The 21,076-nt window shown below is 38.0% G+C and overlaps 1 protein-coding gene across 7 annotated transcripts in view; it reads right to left on the minus strand.

The window, feature by feature from the left end:
• The window catches only part of GTF2E1 (general transcription factor IIE subunit 1), a 36,214-nt gene that overhangs the window by 6,437 nt on the left and 8,701 nt on the right, over positions 1-21,076 (minus strand). For all 7 annotated transcript variants that reach the window (XM_019729638.2, XM_019729637.2, XM_074331415.1 and 4 more), the window contains 2 exons: positions 9,098-9,299; positions 3,335-3,576 (listed from right to left, as the gene is read on the minus strand). In XM_019729638.2, coding sequence (XP_019585197.2) covers positions 3,335-3,576; positions 9,098-9,299 — 444 coding nt within the window. The remainder of the gene's footprint in view (positions 1-3,334; positions 3,577-9,097; positions 9,300-21,076) is intronic.

Raw genomic sequence — 21,076 nt, forward strand, 5'->3', positions numbered from 1 at the left:
ATAGGCCTGCCTTCCACCATGGCAATTCAGAAGTAAGGACGCACAGAAACTGTAAAAGGAAGGGGTCACACAGTCCATGCAGGAAGCACGTGTTTGTCTGTTGAGATCTTGCTTCCGGGCATAACCTGTTTGAATCAAATAAACTCTTATAAAAATTTTTTAAAAAAGATATTCTATAGAAATGGAAAGGAAAAGAAAGCTGGGGTAGCTATACTCATATCAGACAAAATAGACTTTAAAACAAAGACTGTAATAAAAGACAAAGGGCACTACCTAAGTGTATTTATTCCAGGGACGCACAAGGAAAATTCGAATTTTGCAAATCAAAGTGACACACTAGATGAAAAAAAAAAATGAAGGATAAAAAAATCACATGATCATCTCAATAGATGCAGAAACTGACAATATTCAATATACATTTATGACAAAAACTCTCAACAAAGTGGGTAGAGAGAACATACCTCAACATAACAAAGACCATATATGATAAACTCACAGATAACATCATATTCAACAGTGAAAAGCTTAAAACGTTTCTTCTAAGATCAGGAACAAGACAAGGATGCCCACTATTACCACTTTTAGTCAATATAGAATTGGAAGTCCTAGCTACAGCAATTGGACAAGACAAAGAAAAAGAAGGCATCCAAATCAGAAAAAAAGAAGTAAAACCGTCACTATTTGCAGATAACATAATATACAGAAAACACTAAGGACTCCATCAAAAAACCATTAAAACAAATAAATAAATTCAGTAAAGTTGCAAGATACAAAATCAATGTAGGGAAACCTGTGGCATTTCCATATATTAATAATGAACTATCAGAAAGAGAAATTAAGAAAATAATTCTATATAGAACTGCATCAAAAAGAATAAAATACTTAGGAATAAATTTAACAAAGGAGGTGAAAGACCTGTACAATGAAAACTATAAGACACTAGTAAAATAAATTGAAGAAGACACAAATAAATGGTAAGACAGTCTGTGCTCATGGATTGGAAGCATTAATATTGCTAAAATGTCCATACTACCCAAAGCAATCTACAGATTCAATGCAAACCTTATCAAAATTCCAATAGCATTTTTTCACAGAACTAGGACAAGTAATTCTAAAATTTGTATGAAACCACAAAAAATCCCAAATAGCCAAAGCAATCTTAAGAAAGAACAAAACTGGAGGTATCACACTCCCTGATTTCAAACTATACTACAAAGCTACAGTAATCAAAACAATATGGTATTAGCATAAAAACAGACATGCAGATCAATTAAAGAGAATCCTGAGCCCAGAAATAAATCCACACATATATGGACAATTAATTTATGTCAAAGGAGCCAAGAACATACAATGGAGAAAGCATTCTCTTCAAACAATGGTGTTGGGAAAACTGGACAGCCACATGCAAAAGAATGAAACTATTAATAGACTACTATTTACAGTATAAACAAAAATTAACTCAAAATGAGTTAAAGAATTGAGCATACAACCAGAAACCACAAAATTCCTGGAACACAGATGGTAATATCCTTGACATTGGTCATAGCAAAGTTTTCATTGCTCTGACTCCAAATGCAAGGAAAACAAAAGCAAAATCAAATGGGACTACTTCAAACTAAAAAGGTTGTGCACAGCGGATGAAACTATTATCAAAATGAAAAGGCAACCTACTGAATGGGAGAAGATATCTGCAAATCATACATCTGACAAGGGGTTAATATACAAAGAATTCATACAAGTCAACAACAACAAAAGAACAAAAATGGGCAGAGGAATTGAACATTTTCCCAAAGACATACAGATGGCCAACAGCCACATAAAAATATATTCAACTTCTCTATTAGGAAGATGCAAATCAAAACCACAATGAGATATCACTTCACACCAGCTAAAATGGCTATTATCAAAAAGACAAGAAACAACAAGTTGGAGAGGATATGGAGAAAAGGGAACCCTGTACGCTGTAAGTGGAAAAGTACATTGATACAAACAGTATGGAAAACAGTAAGGAGACTCCTCAAAACAATAGAACTAGCATATGATCCAGCTATTCCACCCTGGGTATTTATCTAAAGAATACAAAAATATCAATTCAAAAAGACATATGCACCCCTATGTTCATTGCAGCATTATTTACAACAGCCAAGAAATGGAAATAACCTAAGTGTCCATCAATGGATGAATGGATAGAGATGTGGTACACTATATACACACTGGAATACTACTCAGCCATAAAAAAGAATGAAATCTTGCCATTTACGACAACATTGATGGACCAGGCGGGTATTATGCTAAGTTAAATCAGTCAGATAGAAATGACAAATATCATGTGATTTCACTCGTATGAGAAATCTTAAAAAAAAACAAAACAGGGCCAGCCCAGTGGCTCAGGTGGTTAGAGCTCCGTGCTCCTAACTCCGAAGGCTGCTGGTTCGATTCCCACATGGGCCAGTGGCCTCTCAACCACAAGGTTGCCAGTTCGATTCCTCGAGTCCTCCTGCAAGGGATGGTGGGCAGTGCCCCCTGCAACTAAGATTGAACACGGCACCTTGAGCTGAGCTGCCGCTGAGCTCCCGAATGGCTCAGTTGGTTGGAGCGCGTCCTCTCAACCACAAGGTTGCTGGTTCGACTCCCGCAAGGGATGGTGGGCTGTGCCCCCTGCAACTAGCAACGGCAACAGGACCTGGAGCTAAGCTGCGCCCTCCACAACTAAGACTAAAAGGACAACTTGGAGCTGAACGGCACCCTCCACAACTAAGATTGAAAGGACAACAACTTGACTTAGAAAAAAAGTCCTGGAAGTACACACTATTCCCCAATAAAGTCCTGTTCCCCTTCCCCAATAAAATCTTTAAAAACACAAAAAACAGGACAAACAAAACAAAAACAAACTCATAGAACAGAGATTGGCAGGTACTAGAGATGAAGGAGGTTGGGGGGTGGGCAAAATGGGTGAAGAGGGTCAACTGAATGAAGGACAGTAACTAGATTTTTGGTGATAATCACTTTGTAGTGTATACAGATGTAGAATTATAATGTTGTGCACCTGAAACATATAATGTTATATACCAAATTTACCTTAATTAAAAATAAAGGGAGGGAGGGATTAAGGGAGAGAGGGAGGAAAAATTTTAAAAGCTACTTGTTTTTTCAACTAAGTTGAGGGCTAATACAAGTACATTGTTTGGCTTTAATGCTTACTTCCTGCTATAATGCAATTGTTTTGGAAAACAGAAATAGGTCACCAATAAAACTAAGAATTGCCTAGGCTAGTTCTCACTAAGTTCATTTTCTACTAAACCCAAGACATATTCATTTTAATGACTTCTCTTACCTTCCTTCATCTCTTCAGAACTATATGCTCCTTGGACAGTGCTCTCTCTCAACCAAATAGGTCTCTCTTTGGCAGATTTCCCCTCCAGAGAGGCTCGATGAAGATCTTCTTGGTCGTCCATATTAATGACAACATTCTGAGTATATAAGTCCTCATAGGAGGGACCTTTGCTGGCCCACGCTTCCCGGTGGTGGCCCCCTGCCAGCCCAGCAGTTCCAGCAGCAGTTGCTGCACGGTCCTTGCTATATAAAAAGACAGAGGAAGACAGGAAGAAGAAAAATTAAAGTCTTGTTTGGAAAAGGAGGGCAGCAGGGGAGGCGGATACTGAAGTAGTACAAGTAAATGCTATCTAGCAAACAGGCACAGATGCTTTAACAATTCTGGAAACCTCTCTTATACCTCGGAGTGAAAGTGACATGGGTTAGAAGAACACATTATATTTAAAGTTCCTCAATCACTGGATCACCTGGTATATATAAATGACTGAGGTTTTACAGTTTAAGACATTTCAATAAATCTACTCAGGGAGAGGGGAGAACAGTATGGTGACAATCCACTTAAAGACACCAGTCTGGCAAAAACCTCTCCCAGACACATCTTTCATGAGTATTTTGTTTAAAAACAAAACGAAACACAAATTAAACATTTTTTAAAACATTCTCTCAGCTCAACCCAGAATAATTCAAAGTAGTTCTGTGTGCTTTTTTCCTTTTCTGTGCTGAAAAGCTAGAAAAGTATTCTGCAAAGCCGGACCTCAACTTGGAATTAATATTCTTCCCCTGCTACTCACCAAATTTGCTAGGCACAGATTAGTCTCTTTTCTACTGAGTTGTAGCTTTCCATCTCTGCACCTATGTTGACTCTCTGTATCCATTCTTCAACTATTATTTCTACCCTGTAGTCACCACGATCTAATTCTCAGTCGATTTTGTTTTGCTTTTTACCTTCACTACCCACGATCTTCTTAGCCTGTCCAGGCCTGATCATTTCTTCCCTTTCTTTAGTCACTTATTTTCATCTCGCTGAGTTAAAGTTTTCTGTCTTTCTGCTGCTCCCTGTTTTATCTGCTTGTTTCACTTTCAATCTGTTCCACATCCTTCTGAGTGTACCTGATTCTCTGGGTGTCCAGGCTCACATCTTGTCTTTCTCTGCCTGCTACTGATGCTTTCTCTGCATCAACTTCTATGCAAGACTCTCCCGCCCTCTCTGTTGAGACAGCTAATGTTTTATCCCATAAACTATCTTCATGTTTCACGAGCCTCCTGCTCTGTACCTTTCCCCATATCTTTGCCTGTATTCCTTTCAGTGTCCACCGACTGACTTTTCTGCCCCATATTTCCCCTTTACATCTCTTCCATTTTTCTCTAAATCTTTTCCATGGATCCTGGACTGCTGTCTTCAATGGAGCCCTGTCTCATTTTGAGCCTAACCAATGCTGCTTCATTTGTCTTTATGTCCTGTACCACTTTTTCTCTCATGAGCCATTCCCTATTTTTCCTTTTCTTTGGTCCTACTTCATGTCTGCCTACTCCATCGCTCTTCATTTCTTCGCAGGCCTACTTATACGTACTTGAGCTTTCTGCCTCATGCTAGTTGAAGTTTCTCTGACATGTACCATTATCTGATTGGCCCATTACATTTCTCCCTGAGAACACTGTTTCTGACCATCCTCTGGAGGTAACCCTGGGCATATCCCACCCTCCTATTCCCCTGTGCATAGCTACAGGCCCACTGCCACTTTGGCTACACAAAAATGCACTCTCCAGTTGTCCATTCCATGCTGATCCAGTCATTTCATCCATGCCTGCCAGCTACAGCCTCTAGCTGTACGCAGGGCTGCCTGCAAACCACTCTTTCCCATGGCTTTTGGACCAGTTATGCGCTCTCGCATTCTGAGTCTAGGCTTACTAGGTGCCTCTCTGTCCCCAGTCCATCTATTTGTCTTGCTATACTTTAGTCTCACGCTACTGTTGCAAATTAACTGGTTTCTCTCTGCCTTTTCTTCCTGAATTCCTCTAGTGTTACTTTCTGTACTATTTACTAGGTTTGTCTCAATTGAATCCTTATCTGTCCATGTCATTCTTTTTCTTTCTTCTACCTGTTCCATGATGTCTTCTAAAAGGCTGTGTTACTGCCTTCACTATTACCCGACTCTGCTTACTCTGGTGTAAACTGCCTTTCTGCATTTTGGTCTTCTCCAAGCATTCACTTTTCTTTCTCTTCTCAAGGGGCCTGATCTGTGTGTAGAGACTGATGTGCTCACCCGACATCCTGAGTGTCTCCTCTGTCACCCAGCTGCCTGTGACGACTCCTCTGAATGTCTCTTCCAGCCTCAGCCAACATCCTAGCTGTCCTGAGCCTGCTCTGCATGCCCGTCTACCCCCAAAATGTGTCTCCCTGAGCTAGTCACATGCCTTTCCTGTCTGTCTCCAAGCACTTGATGTTTCTCTAGCTCTGACCTGGCCACCTACACCCCTGTCCTTATCTGCCTCTCCTTCACCCATACTCTTCAATGATTCACTCACTCTTTCTGAAGCTACTGTTTCTCTCTGTATATAATCTTGAATACATCGTTTTCATCTCTGCCCTATCGTTAGCGTGAATTCTGAAGACTATCATATGAAAGTCAGCAGGTAATCAGTATTTGAGCAGAGAAGAACAAGAAAAGCAGAGGGGAAAAAAACAGGACCATTAAAATAATGTTAGCACAAGACTGCGTTTGTTTTCAGTACTCCGTTACAGAAACTCAAGACGGGTTTTATTCCAGTTTGAGGCAGGAGAGATTTGACCACAAATCAAACAAATTTTAAAATCTGGAAGAATTTTTTTAAAAGATATTTTTAACCATGGGGAGTTGACTACACAGATTTTATTTCTACCTTCATCAGAGATACAGACAGATCTAAATCATCAGCAAATGTGACACTAAAAATCTCCACGAGAGACACATAGGTTCATTCCTTCCGCATATTTAAATTTCTGCTATGGAAAAAATGTATGCATTTTACTTAAAGATGACAAAAGTGACAATTCAGTTTTGAATCTTTTTACATTATTTAAGAAATTTTAGAACTTTTAAAAGACATAACTCTTAGGCATGAGGGAGGAATATTATTTCAAACTAAATTTTTAAAGACCTTTAAGGTTGAGTGTTAAATAAGAGATGATGGAAAAGGAGAGGCTACGGGCAAGGAATTCCATTTAAGAAAGACAGGAAAACTTTAAGTATCATTGATGGATTGACTTGCGAAAAGGCTGGAACTGTCTATCAGCTCTTGGGTTAAAGCTTCTAGTTCCACAGAGGCAGCCTCTGGTTATACCGATCTAGGTATAAGCTAGAATTTAATTGGTTACAGATCAGTAACCAAACTAACAATGATCCCACTTATTAAAAAAAAAAACCATCAATGAATTACTATTATCTCTGAGCTCCCATGCCACTGTATTGTAGTTTTTCTGGTACTTGGGTTGGGGTGGAATGGCTATTACAGAACAGTTATGCTCTGAAACAGATCCTATAATACAGAAAGGCTAACCCAATACCACTTTCAGGATGTCATACCCAGGCAGTGGAGCTTGTCAAATGCTTGGTGAAGCCATCTCAGCCAGGGTAACACCTTATCACCTCACCCCAATAATCCTTCTCCTGACCACATGGAAACAACTGTACTCTGTTCTGGCTGGCAGCTCCAGGTACCCCATTCTATCTCTGCCTGCCTCCACTTCCCCCTTTCTTCCCTAGTGGCCAGGCTATTTGGAAAGTCTCTTCGCTGATCAGGTTATTTCCTCTGTTTCCTGGTTCTTCTTTATCCCTGGAGTTACCATCATTCCTAACAGTCACTTGATGCAGTGAATTGTTATTGGGCCTGTGGTGGTGCTGAACCACTCAGACTTGTCTCTGGCATGGAGGGAGGGATATCTAAATAAAGATCTGGAACAGGAGGCAGACTATGGTAGGTGGGGAGCATTAGAGACAGGATGCCAGTGGTGGTGAATGAATGCTATTGTGGGGGGGAAGCACCTTGATGACCAGGAAAAAAACTATAGTTAGACGAGGAAACAGGAAAACAAGTCTCAGGTAGCATTATATTGTGTAGAAAGCAATCAGAGAGACTGCTGAAGCATACTTCAATTTGAAATAGCCCACAGACTTAGAAAATTATGTATTTGTAAAATCAATTTCCCTCATAGGCTTCTATGTTAAGAGTTCCAGTATTATTTAAGGGGACAGGAAAAAGGTACAAAAAATAAATTCTTAATAAGAGACCAAATGAGCAGTAACAAAAATTTAAGGCTATCTGTGATAAGGACGATATTGGTTGCCTAACAACTGTGGCTCCTTTGCTTATTGATTTTATTCAAATACTATGGCTATTTGCTCCAAAGAACTCTGGGACTTTCCCCAGCCCTAGGAGGTAAACCTTAACTGGTCTAAGCACCAATCATGTGATCTCATATCCTTTGCCAGATGCTAGTTAAGAAATAAGCATATAAAGCAATTCTGGCCAGTAAGACACTGAGGGATAGAGTAGATGAAGGTCCCTCTCGGAAAGACTTCTTCAATCTTAAAATAGGACACAAGGAAGGGTCAGTCCCTTTTTTCTGCATTTGGACATTTTCATCTCTTTCTGATACCTAGAAAGGCACGGCCTCCTTAGGCTAGCTCCCCTCATGGTCTCAAGAGGACAACCAACACGCTGAGTTCAGCAGAGTTATAAACATGGAACAAATCTAGATACTTGAGGGTGTAACTGAGCTGTGAAATTAATCCTGAACTGTACTCCTCAGGAATTCTGGTCACGCGAGAGAGGCTTTTCTTATGCTGAAGCTATTTCTGGTTTGGTCCGCAGTTGTCACAGGTAAAGGCATCCTAACTGACCCAGAGAGCTAGACTAAAAAACTCCTAATACCTTGTATGAATACCAAACTTTCTGTACAATTGGATTATTTTTAACCACCCAAAAGGAACTCAATTTGTTCAAGACTGCCCAGTACTGGCTTTTCTAGAGTATCAATGCCAGAGGGTACAAAATACTAAGAGAGCTCCTTGAAACTCTACAGTTACAACTTGGACTTTGGGTTCTGTGGAAGGGTGTAAACTCTAAGCTCTTAGCTCGACCCTAGGAGGAAAAAGCTCTACAGTAGGAGAACACTTCTCATTTATGCTTCTCAAAACAGAATAGAAACCACTTTTCACAGAATGGCAAAACTAAGGCTGCCTCTGCAATTCAAATATTGGGGTACACTCATAAAAAGAGAGAGCCAGAGTTAAGAAGTATTGAACCATAGGTAACACCCACTTCCCTTCCCTTTCAAGGAAGTTGCATTGAAAACTAAGGCAGGCAAGAAATGTGTAGTTAAAATGCTTCAAACACACAAATGTGAAAGCTGTATTCCATAAAGAACTTCAGCCTTCAGAACTTGGCTAGGAAAATTCAAATATCCCCAAGAGGCACAACCAATTTAGGATCAGCTAACAATTGGCTGAGTTGCAGCAGGCCTAAGCAGAGTGAGTACTTGAAGTCAAACATGACTATTTAAAGATTTTCGCCTAAGGCCCACACGGTTCTGCATTAAGTACTAACAAACCTCATCACAGGTACGAGCTCAAAAGACAAGCGTCGCAGAGCTGGAATCTATGCATCCTTAGTCTTTAGTCTCCTGGTAAGTTAGTGACCCACCCATGCTCCCCAAAGCACAGACAGTGAACACACGGGCAAGGTCAAAAGTGTTCTCGAGGACAAGCACGGGGCCTAAATTCACCTTTGTTTCAGGGCTGGTATTTCTGTGGGTTCTGGCTCAAGTATTTCATAGGCCAAGTTCACATCCTCCGTCTCCCGAAGCAAAGCATAAATGGGCTCAATTTGTTCATTAAACCTTGCCAAAAGTGTGCGTGCATCTTTTTTGGGCATTGCTGATTCATCTTCTTCTACCTCTGTACTGCAAAAAGTACAGCGGAAAGTTCCTACAGAGAAAACAAAAGTCTCAGGTCAGGGAAGAGAAATTCTCAAGACTAGCCTTTAACGAACTGTTTATATCTCCACTCCACTGACGTGTTATTATTAAAACTTTCAAATATACAGAAAAGTTACAAGAGTCTTAGAGTGAACATCCACATGCCCAACATCAAGGGTCTATAATCAACATTTTGTTATTTTGATTTATCACATATCATTTTTTGATCACATATCACATATCATTATGTTGCCTGCCTGCAGCATAGCAAACATTTTTTAATCATATCGCTAACAAATTTATACTACTTACTTTAACTTAAAACCAAATTTTTTATAGCTTAACAGCGTAACACATACCCTTTCCCCAAAGCCTTCTTTTTGCACATTATACATTTGAGTCCACATTATGGGGAAAGCCAAATAAATACCTGAAACCAAGTCTCTAGTCATCCTGTATATTATCACAAGGCTATTTCTTCAAACTCACTAACCACTTATATGTAAACAAATTTAACCAATCATTTCCAAAACCAAAGTTCAAGAAGCCTTTATCGTTCTTATTTCTATATCTCTCTTATTGAACTTGTAACTAACTTGTAGTAATTCCATAGAAACATCTAAGATTTTCCACATCTGCTGTCATTTCACTAATCCAGGCCACCATTATTTAGGCTGAAAAGCTTCCTAAATCCTCTCTTTGTACCTCTAGGTTCTTCCTCTAATTCCAAGTTCCCTATGCCACCATTTTTGTCATCTCATATCCCTGCTGTAAAATCTACCTGGTAGCTGGATTTCTAAAGTCCACAATATTAAATCTAAATTTCTCATCCTAACATTCAAGATCTTGTATAATTTGGCCCCAAAACATTACAACCCAACCACAGTCACGTAAATTGAAACAATTCAGACAATATACTAGACTTTAATATTTATTATATTGGTACAATGCTTTCTGTTTCTAAAATGCTTCCACATATACCTTTTGACCCTTATACCAATCCTACAAAGCAATGTCAGAACTGAAACTCTGAGGAGTTTTGTGATTTGTTCAGGCACAAAGCCAATAAAAGTAATAATAGCAGCTACTGTACACTGAGTGCTTACCAAGGACCAAGGATCACCAACCCCCTGAGGCCGGTAAAATTATTGCCCATTTCAATCTGCAAAATACAGAGGTTCTAAGAGGTTATGTAACTTGCTCAAGGTAATACAACTACTATTTGTGGGGAGGAGGCAGGACTCAAACCCAAACTATTTTCCTGAAACCCACACTCTTAACTATTACTGTCTACACAACTAGCCCCACTAGGATCTCCACTTTGGTACTTATTCCCAATACCAGGGATATACATCTTTCATTTTTAACCCAATTTACCTGAGGGATTAAGAGACCATACAAGCACTTAGTGCCTGGCACATAGTAAGTATGCAAACATTTCGCTTTAAAAAGCTCTATATGTGACTGACACATAACCCCACCTACTAGCCCCCCTCCCCTGGTAAGGACTAAACAAACTAGGCATTTCTGTCTCAACATCGCACTAGATCCTATTAATATATTTCAGTAGAATAAGTTCCTCTACTGCTTCTCACACATAAATAGCCAATACCATGTAAATTCTTTGTTCCTATATGCTCTTCGTCATCCATCTTCCTGCTGTCCAAATGGTACCTAATCTTTTACATCTAGTCCAAGTAAGTGAGAAAGAGAGAGAAAGGCAGCCTCTCACAGCTAGAAAATGCATCATTCATAACTAGGCTGATGTATTTCTGCCACACAGAATTGCACAGATCACCATCATCAGATGAGGTCCTCTGTGACCATGATGGAAGTGATATAAAACCAAGTCTGTCTGAGTCTGAGTCCAGACAAAAGCAAGGTCTGTACAACCACAGAAAACATGCCAGCTAACTTGGATGACTGCTTCTTTACGAATTACAGTTTCAGCCTCACTCTGTTCCACCTCCTAGGTAAGATTTATTAAGTCACCCAATCATAGAATTATACTCACTTCTTGACAACACCCAATCCAGAGCAAACCCCTACCACTTCCCTGAATCCTCCCCAAAATTACCTACCAAAAGCCCAAATGCTGTCTCTGTCCAGCATGGTCTTACTGTGACACTCCACGGTCCCCTATGGTGTGTGACTTCCCGTGCTGCAGAGAGCATCAATAAACCCAACTTAGTTTACCCATGGGAGTGTTACTGATGGCCTTTGACTAAGGAGCATTAACATAAAGATTCCAGCTTAACCAACTGGACAAGCATACTAGATACCAAAACAAAGACAAGAAGTTCTTTTTTCTTTGTGGGGAAAACATATCAAGTTGCTTTAAATATGTGAATCCATGTTGCCCGTTGGTCATCAAAATGGATATGTTAGAAGCGGACTTATTGTAACTACTTAAAGCTCAAGAAATTTAGACTAGAAATTCGGATATGAGAATCAACAACATATAGATGGTACTTAGAGCCAAAAAGTTGATCAGAATATCCGGACAGATTAAGGAGAGTGAAAAGCATAGGCAGTCAGGCTATAAACCCAAGGAAAGAGGAATCCTTAAGAAAGAAATGGTAGAACCAGAGGGTTAGGATGGTACTTCAAGGGAGACATGGTATGGTGTTAATTTTTCCAGGTCAACAAGAATTGAAAACTGTTTTTTATATTTAGTAACAAAGGATAATCAGTAACCATGCATGGCTAGAGAGGTTTTAGTTGGTATGCTATCTTAGATTATTCTCTATTTTAGGCTATCTCAGCCTCTTCTCTTCAACAGAAATATAAAGAATATAATCCATGTGGGAGTTAAACAGATATATGAAAAAATGTTTCACTTCTCTAGCTATAAGGGAAATGCAAATCAAAACCAAAATGAGATACCACCTCACACCTGTTAGAATGGCTATTATCAACAAGACAAGTAATAACAATTGTTGAATAGGTTGTGGAGAAAATTGACCCCTCATATACTGCTAGTGGGAACGTAAGTTGGTACAGTCGCTATGGAAAACAGTATGGAGGTTCCTCAAAAAATTAAGAATAGAATTACCATATGACCCAGCAATCCGTCTTCTGGGTATCTACCCAAAAAATCTGAAGACATTTATCTGTAAAAATATATGTACCCCTATGTTCATTGTAGCATTATTCATAGTGGCCAAGACATGGAAACAACCAAAAGTCCTTCGATAGATAATCAGATAAAGAAGATGTGGTACATGTATACAATGGAATAATACTCTGCCATAAGATGACATACTGCCATTTGCGACAACATGGATGGATCTTGAGATTATCATGCTAAGTGAAGTCAGACTGAAAAAATAAAGAACCATATGACTTCACTCATGTGTGGGATATAAAACTGAAAACAACAAACGAACGAGACAAAGAAACAAAAATTCATAGACACAGACAACAGTTTAGTGGTTCAATAGGTCTGGAGTGGGGCCCAGGAATGTAAATTTTAAAAGTTCCATGAGGAATTCTAATACATACCCGTGGTGGAGAGCTGCTGTTAAGTAATTGACATAATAAATATCCCAATTCTTTTTGTAAATGGATCACTTTGCACTAAGTAGTGTGCACAGAATATGCTCAATGAGAGAAGAAACTGGAATTGAAACTCACAGCTCTGTGCCATCTTTCTCTTCTCACACATAAGACCAAGTAGGCAAAAATTGGAAACAGCAAATACCAAGCCACAGAAAGAATATGCAGGCCAGATCTAAGAATGTGGCAGCAGGGAGAAAGTGCAGGCCACAAAGATTCTTTAGGTAAAGCCTGACAGATGATGGGATTAAGAGAAAAAGAAGATTCAATGATAACACATGTTTGATCATCTACATTAATAAACCACAAAAGAACTAAGAAATCTACTTTATAAATGCTGCCATGTCTTGTGTCAATAGTATTATCCAAATCTAACATGAGGGAATAAAGACTCAGAGAGGGTGAATTTACTGGGTCATAACTTAAAACCAAAATCACTAAGCCTGGATTCAAATACAAATCTTTCTGACTCGAAAGACTAAATCCATAGTACCATCCTGAATTACACATCACTTTCCCAACCTCTTATCATTCCTGCCAGATACAATTTAGCAAACTTTCCCCATGTATATGCATAGGCTCTAATTTCTTAAACTATGGACCAGAAGGAGAGGATTTGTAACATTTATTTAACAAACATTATGTACCTATCACGACCTGGCATTTACTCAGCTGAGTCCTACGATTGCCAGAGGATCAAAATATATCCAGTTGTAGGTAACTAACAGGTGTTAAAAGTAGGGAGAAAAAAAGATCTTTCACAAATAGATATTTCGAAATATTTTAGGGTTGTCTATTCAGTAATATATGAACGTCCCATTCTATGACTCAGAACTCTTCCATTGAAGATAAGTATCACTCCAAAATGAGAAAATAAATGAAACCCTCCTTAGTTTAAAAACAGGAAAATGCTTTGGGAATTTATCATAATCGAGGAAAAGGGCAGAAAATATGAGTCAAATTGAGGATTTTTCCCTCTTCATTGTGGTACATATAATGAATGGGTCATCAGCTAATGTCCAGAACTCACTGTCAAAAGGTTTGTCAGAGGTATTAGTTGCAACTGGACTATTTCCTATTATAAATAAGAACATAAGTGAATAAGCAAGCCCAATTCCTTTGCTAAGGCACAGGTGCTGCAGTGGGAGTCACACTGTCACACTGCAGGCGCGTCCTCAAAGCTGGCCCAGGAAACAGGGAGGATGGAATGTCTGCGGCTGCAGAGCACGCCTCCAGCACAGTGGCACTGACGTTCCACGGACTTCCCACCATCCTGCCTTCCTAAGTCGAGCCAATCGTCCTCTGAGTTGCTTTTGTGGCGCTCACACGCTAGTGGAGAGTAGTCAAGACAAAACGTAACATGGGATGTTGATACGTATAATAAAGAAAAACAAAGCAAGGGAAAAGGGTAAAAAAAAAGGAGGATGATAGAAAGGGGTATTGCTCTCTCATGCACAGGAAACTCGGGGAAGGCCTCTCCGGTATAGCAATGAGTGAGCAAAGACTTAAAAGACCAGGCATATGGACATTTGGCCGAGAGGAAAGGAAACAGCATGTGAAAAGGCAAGTAAAGTGAAGGCACACCTGGCGCATGCAGGACACAGATTAAGATGGTCAGTGTGGCTGTTGTGAGTGAACATAGGAGAGAGTGGTACAAATAAAGTCTCTAAATTGGGGGGATAGGGGGTGAAGGAGACGGGTGGGTAGATAAAAGACCTTATAAATTCTGCTAGCGTCTTTGACTTTTCTGAGTGAGGAGAGAAACCTTTGGAGGGTTTTGAACAGAACAGTGACATAACCTGAGGTGTTTTTAAGAAGGGTCACTGGCTGTTGTGACAAATAGTCCAGAAGAGCAACGAGAGTGAAAGCAAGGAGACTAGCTAAGAGAGTGGTGCAGAATCTCCTCAAGAGATAATGGCTTAGATAACTTTTCTGGACAATCCTATGAAGCAACTTTGAATAAACTCACCCTCACTAAAAAAAGCTTGCAGGAAAAACAAACTAAAACAAAAGATGATTAATAGTTCCACATTAAAACCAAGTAACGAGGACCAGATTTCCCAGCATTTTAGTGAGATAAAGAAGCAACTACAAAACTTCAAGACATATCACTAACACATGTATTTAATTTTACCATACTGTAAAAATCCAACCACCATATATACCTTAGGAAGCATATATGGACATTGTTTCCCCTCCCACTGAATATTTTATGGATTATGTGCATATGAAGAAAGGGAGTGAACTGGGGAAACTCGGGAAATTAAGACTGCCAAAGAATTGTAAATATTATTCTCCACTATGCCACAATGCGTTTCTGAAAATGGAAAAGTTAAATGGAGCATATTTTCTATATGAACACTACTAAAAACTATGAATTTCAATTCTTAACCAGGACTTTCAAATTAACCAAAAGTGACTAATATCAGCTCCTAAGGGCAGTGATAAAACAATCCCAAGCCTCTTTATACTGTTAAAATGTCAACTACTCTCCAAATCAAAGGGTGTTATGAAATTAGAGTTGAGAGAAATCATATATGGTATAGAATATACTGAGCTTATCTTTTAACACATGTCAAGAAAGGCCTAGAATGATTAAAGGATTTGCCCAATGTAACAGTTACTAACATAGCCCAAGACTAGAAGTCAGGGCCCTGGAATCCAAATCACTGCCACTTCACTGTCCTATACCACTGCTTTAAAAAAAAGAAGAAAAAAGAAAGAAAAAAAACTCCTGAAAATGACATGTCTACTGACTATGCAAAAGGACCCAATAAATAAATGCTCTAAAAAACCCAACAAAACTGTCAGAAGTTGACCAAGCATTAATAACCATAAGCTATTATAACAACAAAATATTTAATTAAGAAATCACTTTGCTTTCTTAGCTTTCAAAAGGGCTCTGGGTTGGGGGAGGATTTCAGTGGGGTTGGGAACGTGAGGTAAAAGGACGGGAAGGATACCCACAAAACCTAATAGTTAACACATGCGAAAGCCGGTGAGAGTGGGAGAGCATAGAGAGGAAAAACTAGGTTTGCCATTTTAGTCTACATATTTTTCTACTATCTGAGTCCTTACATTTACATTTATATATTACATATTTTCAGAAGAAAACAGGTGATATTTTGAATCCTCCAAAAGCACTCAACTCCCTCTTAACCAATATGCAGAAGTTATTCTTTGAAAGCATTATCAAGTTATAACTTCTATAACTCAAAATGTTCGGGGGCATACATATTAAAATGTTAGTCTCAAACTGTCACCTTTATTCTGTCTAATTTCCAAACTTTATTTCATAAAGCAAATTTCTTCAGTTTAATTGGGCAAGGAAAATGTATGGAAAAAAGAACTATCATAAAATAATAAGAGACATGACAGGAACACAGTTATGTATTTCCTATAATTATTTTACCTACAATAAAAGGGAATTTGAAAAATCATCCTTTAACAACTCACAGCAGAACACATAACACTGTAAAATACTAATTTGCATGCAAAAGAAAAAAGCAAGCAGGACATATTTTTAAATTTGGAAGACGTCAAATGTATTGATGTACATAATAAAACCCCACACCACAAAAATCAATTTATTAATGAAATTGGCTTAAATGGATACATCTAGATTTGGTCTAAATCACACAACACTCCTAGATTCTGTAACTCATTATAAAATGGAAAAATGTACTATGCCGGGGAGGGAAAACAAAATATTGAAGTACGGTACTTGGGTGCATACTAAAGCATACAATAAATTCTATAAATTGGGCCTTAACCAAATTCATCTCAACATGCAGGGAGCAGGCAAAAAGTCTGTGGTTCTGATCGACTATTTGAAAGACAATAATCAATAGAATATGGTATGTAAGCATCGAAACTAAAAAGCAACTCTTCACAAATAAATTAGCTCCTAGATAATCAGCACCAAAATACAAAAAAGATAAAACATGATTTATTTTAAAAGCGCTCAAATCTTCAAGATCAAACTCAGCAAAATTTTTTTAAAACTCAGACTGAGGGGGGAGGAGAGAGGGAGAAAGATAAAAGAGAGAAGACACTTGCTCCTTACTATCTTCCCACACTTGTTTTTATTTTTTTTTAACTTGTTCTAGTAATCATCCCCTCTACACCAACCCCCCCCCCAAAAAAAACCAAACAAACAAAAAAACACACCTCTGAGCTTTCCAGTATAATTTTCTAATGAACCCATCCTGGGCAAGATTCCAAATCAGCAACTGAGCAAAACAATCCTAGAAAGATTTCTTTTCGTATTTGTTTTTCGCCTTTCAGGAATTGAAAACACTGCTTTTATAAGACACCTCCTGTCCTAAGTGGAAAGAGACGAAGACAGGAGAAAGTAGCGTGCTCTTTGAAGGTAAACATTAAGTCTCCAAAAAGTCTCACAAATGTGGGACTCTAATAGCTTGAAAATGTTAGGTTAAGGGAATTGAAGAGGAATTGTCATCAGGAAACATGTCTGTCTATAAACCAAAGGCTTTGCCTGCAGTCACAAAGCAAGAAGGGACTCATGACTTAACTCCAAATTTATAAATAAATATCCCAAGTAGATATGGAGCTTACCTGAATATTCCTAGTGACTCAGAACTAACCACAGACAGAGTCACAATTTCCATTGTTGGCTATTTTTAAGATTTATATGAGACTTATTTTATTTAACATTCAGTTATTAAAGGTTTCTTTTACACTAATTCTAAAATCTGTGTATGTCTTTTTCATGGAGCCACACAAAACAAGCTGAATCTCCCTGAAAGCTATCATGTTCTTCCCTAATATTCAACCTAAACAAAATATCCTAAACATTTAAATAAGCCTTAGATTTATTACTTTGTAAGATCCTCCTAACCTTAAAGTACAACATAGGCATGTATACATGTACCCTCACCCATCCTTTGATGAGATGAACTACATAAAACAATCTCTAAATTCTTATTTCTAAGATTTTATTACATATACACTTACATGATTCCTTTTTTAAATTTCACTTATTTCAAAGTTTATTTAAAATGGGATTTGCAGGTAGTTCTATTTTAAATTTTTTGAGGAATCGCCATACTGTTTTTCATAGTGGCTGTACCAATTTGCAATCCCACCAACAGAGTACAGGGTTTCCCTTTTCTCCACACCTCGCCAACACTTGTTTGTTGATTTATTGATGATGGCCATTCTGACAGGTGTGACGCGATATCTCACTGTGGTTTTAATTTGCATTTCTCTGATGATTGGTGATGTTGAGCATCTTTTCATATATCTATTGGCCATCTATATGTCCTCGTTGGAGAAATGTCTATTCAGATCTTCTGCCCATTTTTTAATTGGAGTGTTTGGTTTTTCGGTGTTGAGTTGTATGAGTTCTTTATAAATTTTAGATATTAACCCCTCACCAAATGTATCATTGGTTAATATCTTCTCCCGTTCAGGAGGCTTTTTGTTGATGCTTTCCTTTGCTGTGCGAAAACTTTTCAGTTTGATGCAGTCTCATTTGTTTACTTTTTCTTTTGTTTCCCTTGCCCAAGGAGATAGATCAGAAAAAAAATGCCATTAAGAGCGATGTTAGAGAATTTCTTTTGAGTTTACGGTTTTGAGTCTTATATTTAATCCGTTTTGAATTTATTCTCATATATGGTGTAAGAAGTGGTCTAGTTTCCTTTTTTTCCATGTTATCTTCCAGTTTTCCCAACACCATTTATTAACTAGACTGTCTTTACCCCAACGTATATTCTTGACTCCTTTGTCATAAATGACCATCTAGGTGCGGGTTTATTTCTGGGATCTCTATTCTGTTCCATTGATCTATGTGTCTGTTTTTATGCCAGTACCATGTTGTTTTGATTACTATAGTCTTATAGTATACTTTGATAACAGGTAGTGTGATACATCCAATTTTGTTCTTCTTTCTCAAGATTGCTGTGACTATTTGGGGTCTTTTGTGGTTCCATATAAATTTTAAGATTTTTTCGTTCTAGTTCTGTGAAAAATGCCATTTGGTATTTTGATAGGGATTGCACTGAATCTATAGATTGCTTTGGGTAGTGAGGACATTTTAATGATGTTAATTCTTCCTATTCATGCGCATGGTATGTGCTTCTATTTATTTGTATTTTCTTCAATTTCTTTCTTCAGTGTCTTTATAGGTTTCTGAGTACAGGTCTTTTACCACCTCAGTTAAATTTATTTCTAAGTATTTTAGTTTTTTGGATGCAATTGCAAATGGCATTGTTTCTTCATTTCTCTTTCTGATAAATATACTCATATGCACTCCTATGTTCACTGCAGCATTATATACAATAGCCAAGATATGGGAGCAACCCAAATGCCCACCAACAGATGATTGGATAAAACAGATGTAATACATATATACAATGGAATATTACTTGGCCAGAAAAATGCATGAAATCTCGGACATAAAGAAGAATGAAATATTACCATTTGCAATGACATGGATGGAAAATATTATGCTAAGTGAAATAAGTCAGATGGAGAAAGACAGGTACCATATGATCTCATTTATATGTGGAATCTAAAGAACAGAATAAACAAACAAAACAGAAATAGACTCAGAGATATAGGGGGGAAAAAGAGGGTTGCTAGGTGGGGATGGGGGAGAAGGTAAAGAGGTTAGAAAGTACAAATTAGTAATCATAATATAGCCACAGGGATATGAAATACAGTTTGGGGAATATAATCAATAATGTTGTAAAGATTTTATAAGGGGTCAGATGGGCACTTGTCTTATTAGGGAGACCACTTCATGGACGGTGCAGGTGCCTGATCACTGCACTGTACACCTGAGGCTGAAGTTGAATAATATGGAATGTCAACTAAAATTTTAAAAAAAATTATATGTGTGTGTGTGTGTGTGTATATATATATATATATATAAAATGGTCACGGGATGCAGTGTACAGCATAGGAAATAGAGTCAATGGAATTGTAACAAGGGGTTATCACTTTGCGAGGGGTGTAAATGTCTATTACATTGTTTTGTACACCTGAAACTAATATACCATAATATTGAATGTCAGCTGTACCCACAACTAAATATATGTATATATTTTTTAAGTCAATAAAAAATGGGATTCCCAGGTCTCTAGGTGAATTCAGTAATAGGAATGCCCAAGCTATTTCTGATTCAAACACCTAACAATTTTATCCCACCCACAATAAACAACAATGCCATATATGCCTTTATAGAAGCTATAAAACTATATTCTTTTACCCAATATTCCCACTACTGAGAATTGGGGAAAAAACTTGAAGAAGAATAAAATGCTAGATACACAAAAGTATTCAAAGCATTATATTTATATTAGCAATAAAAAAATAAAATCAAAGTGCTGAAAAGGAGTAGAAAGGAAAATGGGGCAGGGAGAAATCACAACTATTAAAACATTTTTTGAACAGTAGATAGAAACAGGAGAGTTTGGTACATTAAGGAACCAAGAGATCACAAACTATTTTTGGCTATAATTGTAATTACAGGTAATATGCAAAAGGCTAATGGTTTTGTAGGTAACTTTTTATCTTCAAAATTACTCTGGCATTATGGCTGCATAACTTTTAAATTAAAAATGGAAAATATAAAGCTATTTCCATATCATCTAGGTTTAACATCGAAAAGAAGAATAAGATCTCTGAAACATGTTGCTAAATTTAACTTAGAAGTGCCACTAACTAAATCACCCATGGTTGAGATTGCTAAAGTAGAAAATACTAAGTGTATTTACGTGGTCAGAAAGCTTGCTAAATCTAAAAACTTGTATTTATGAACCACAAGATGCTATTTTGCTGATGTGAGGAATTTCAGTCATGTTGTCTTCATTTTGGTTACATAAAAGCCCCATATTTCAGGAAGTAAAACAACTAGTTTTGCCTGGTTAAGTTTCTAAAACCAGGGTCTAGTGGGCAAAGGCTACATTCTCCTAGTTTAATGAAATAAAGTATCTATACATAGTGTAATGGAAAAACTGCAGTCTCTTTCCCTTTGTATGCAGGGAAAAACCCAGTTCTTCGCTACTGTGTGTTTCTTCCCTGAGTGTCTTCTTTACTTTGTCACACACAATACTTCACTTCTGACATTTCTGGTCACCAAATGAGTGGAGGTTTAAGCCCACACCAAGCAATTCTCTGGAATACCAGCTGGGTGTCCCACCATTCAACTCAATTCTGACACTGCCTACCTAGGGACAGCATCGGATTCCACAGGTTAAGGGC

Source organism: Rhinolophus sinicus, linkage group LG01, assembly GCF_036562045.2.
Source record: "Rhinolophus sinicus isolate RSC01 linkage group LG01, ASM3656204v1, whole genome shotgun sequence".
Classification (NCBI taxonomy): Eukaryota; Metazoa; Chordata; class Mammalia; order Chiroptera; family Rhinolophidae; genus Rhinolophus; species Rhinolophus sinicus.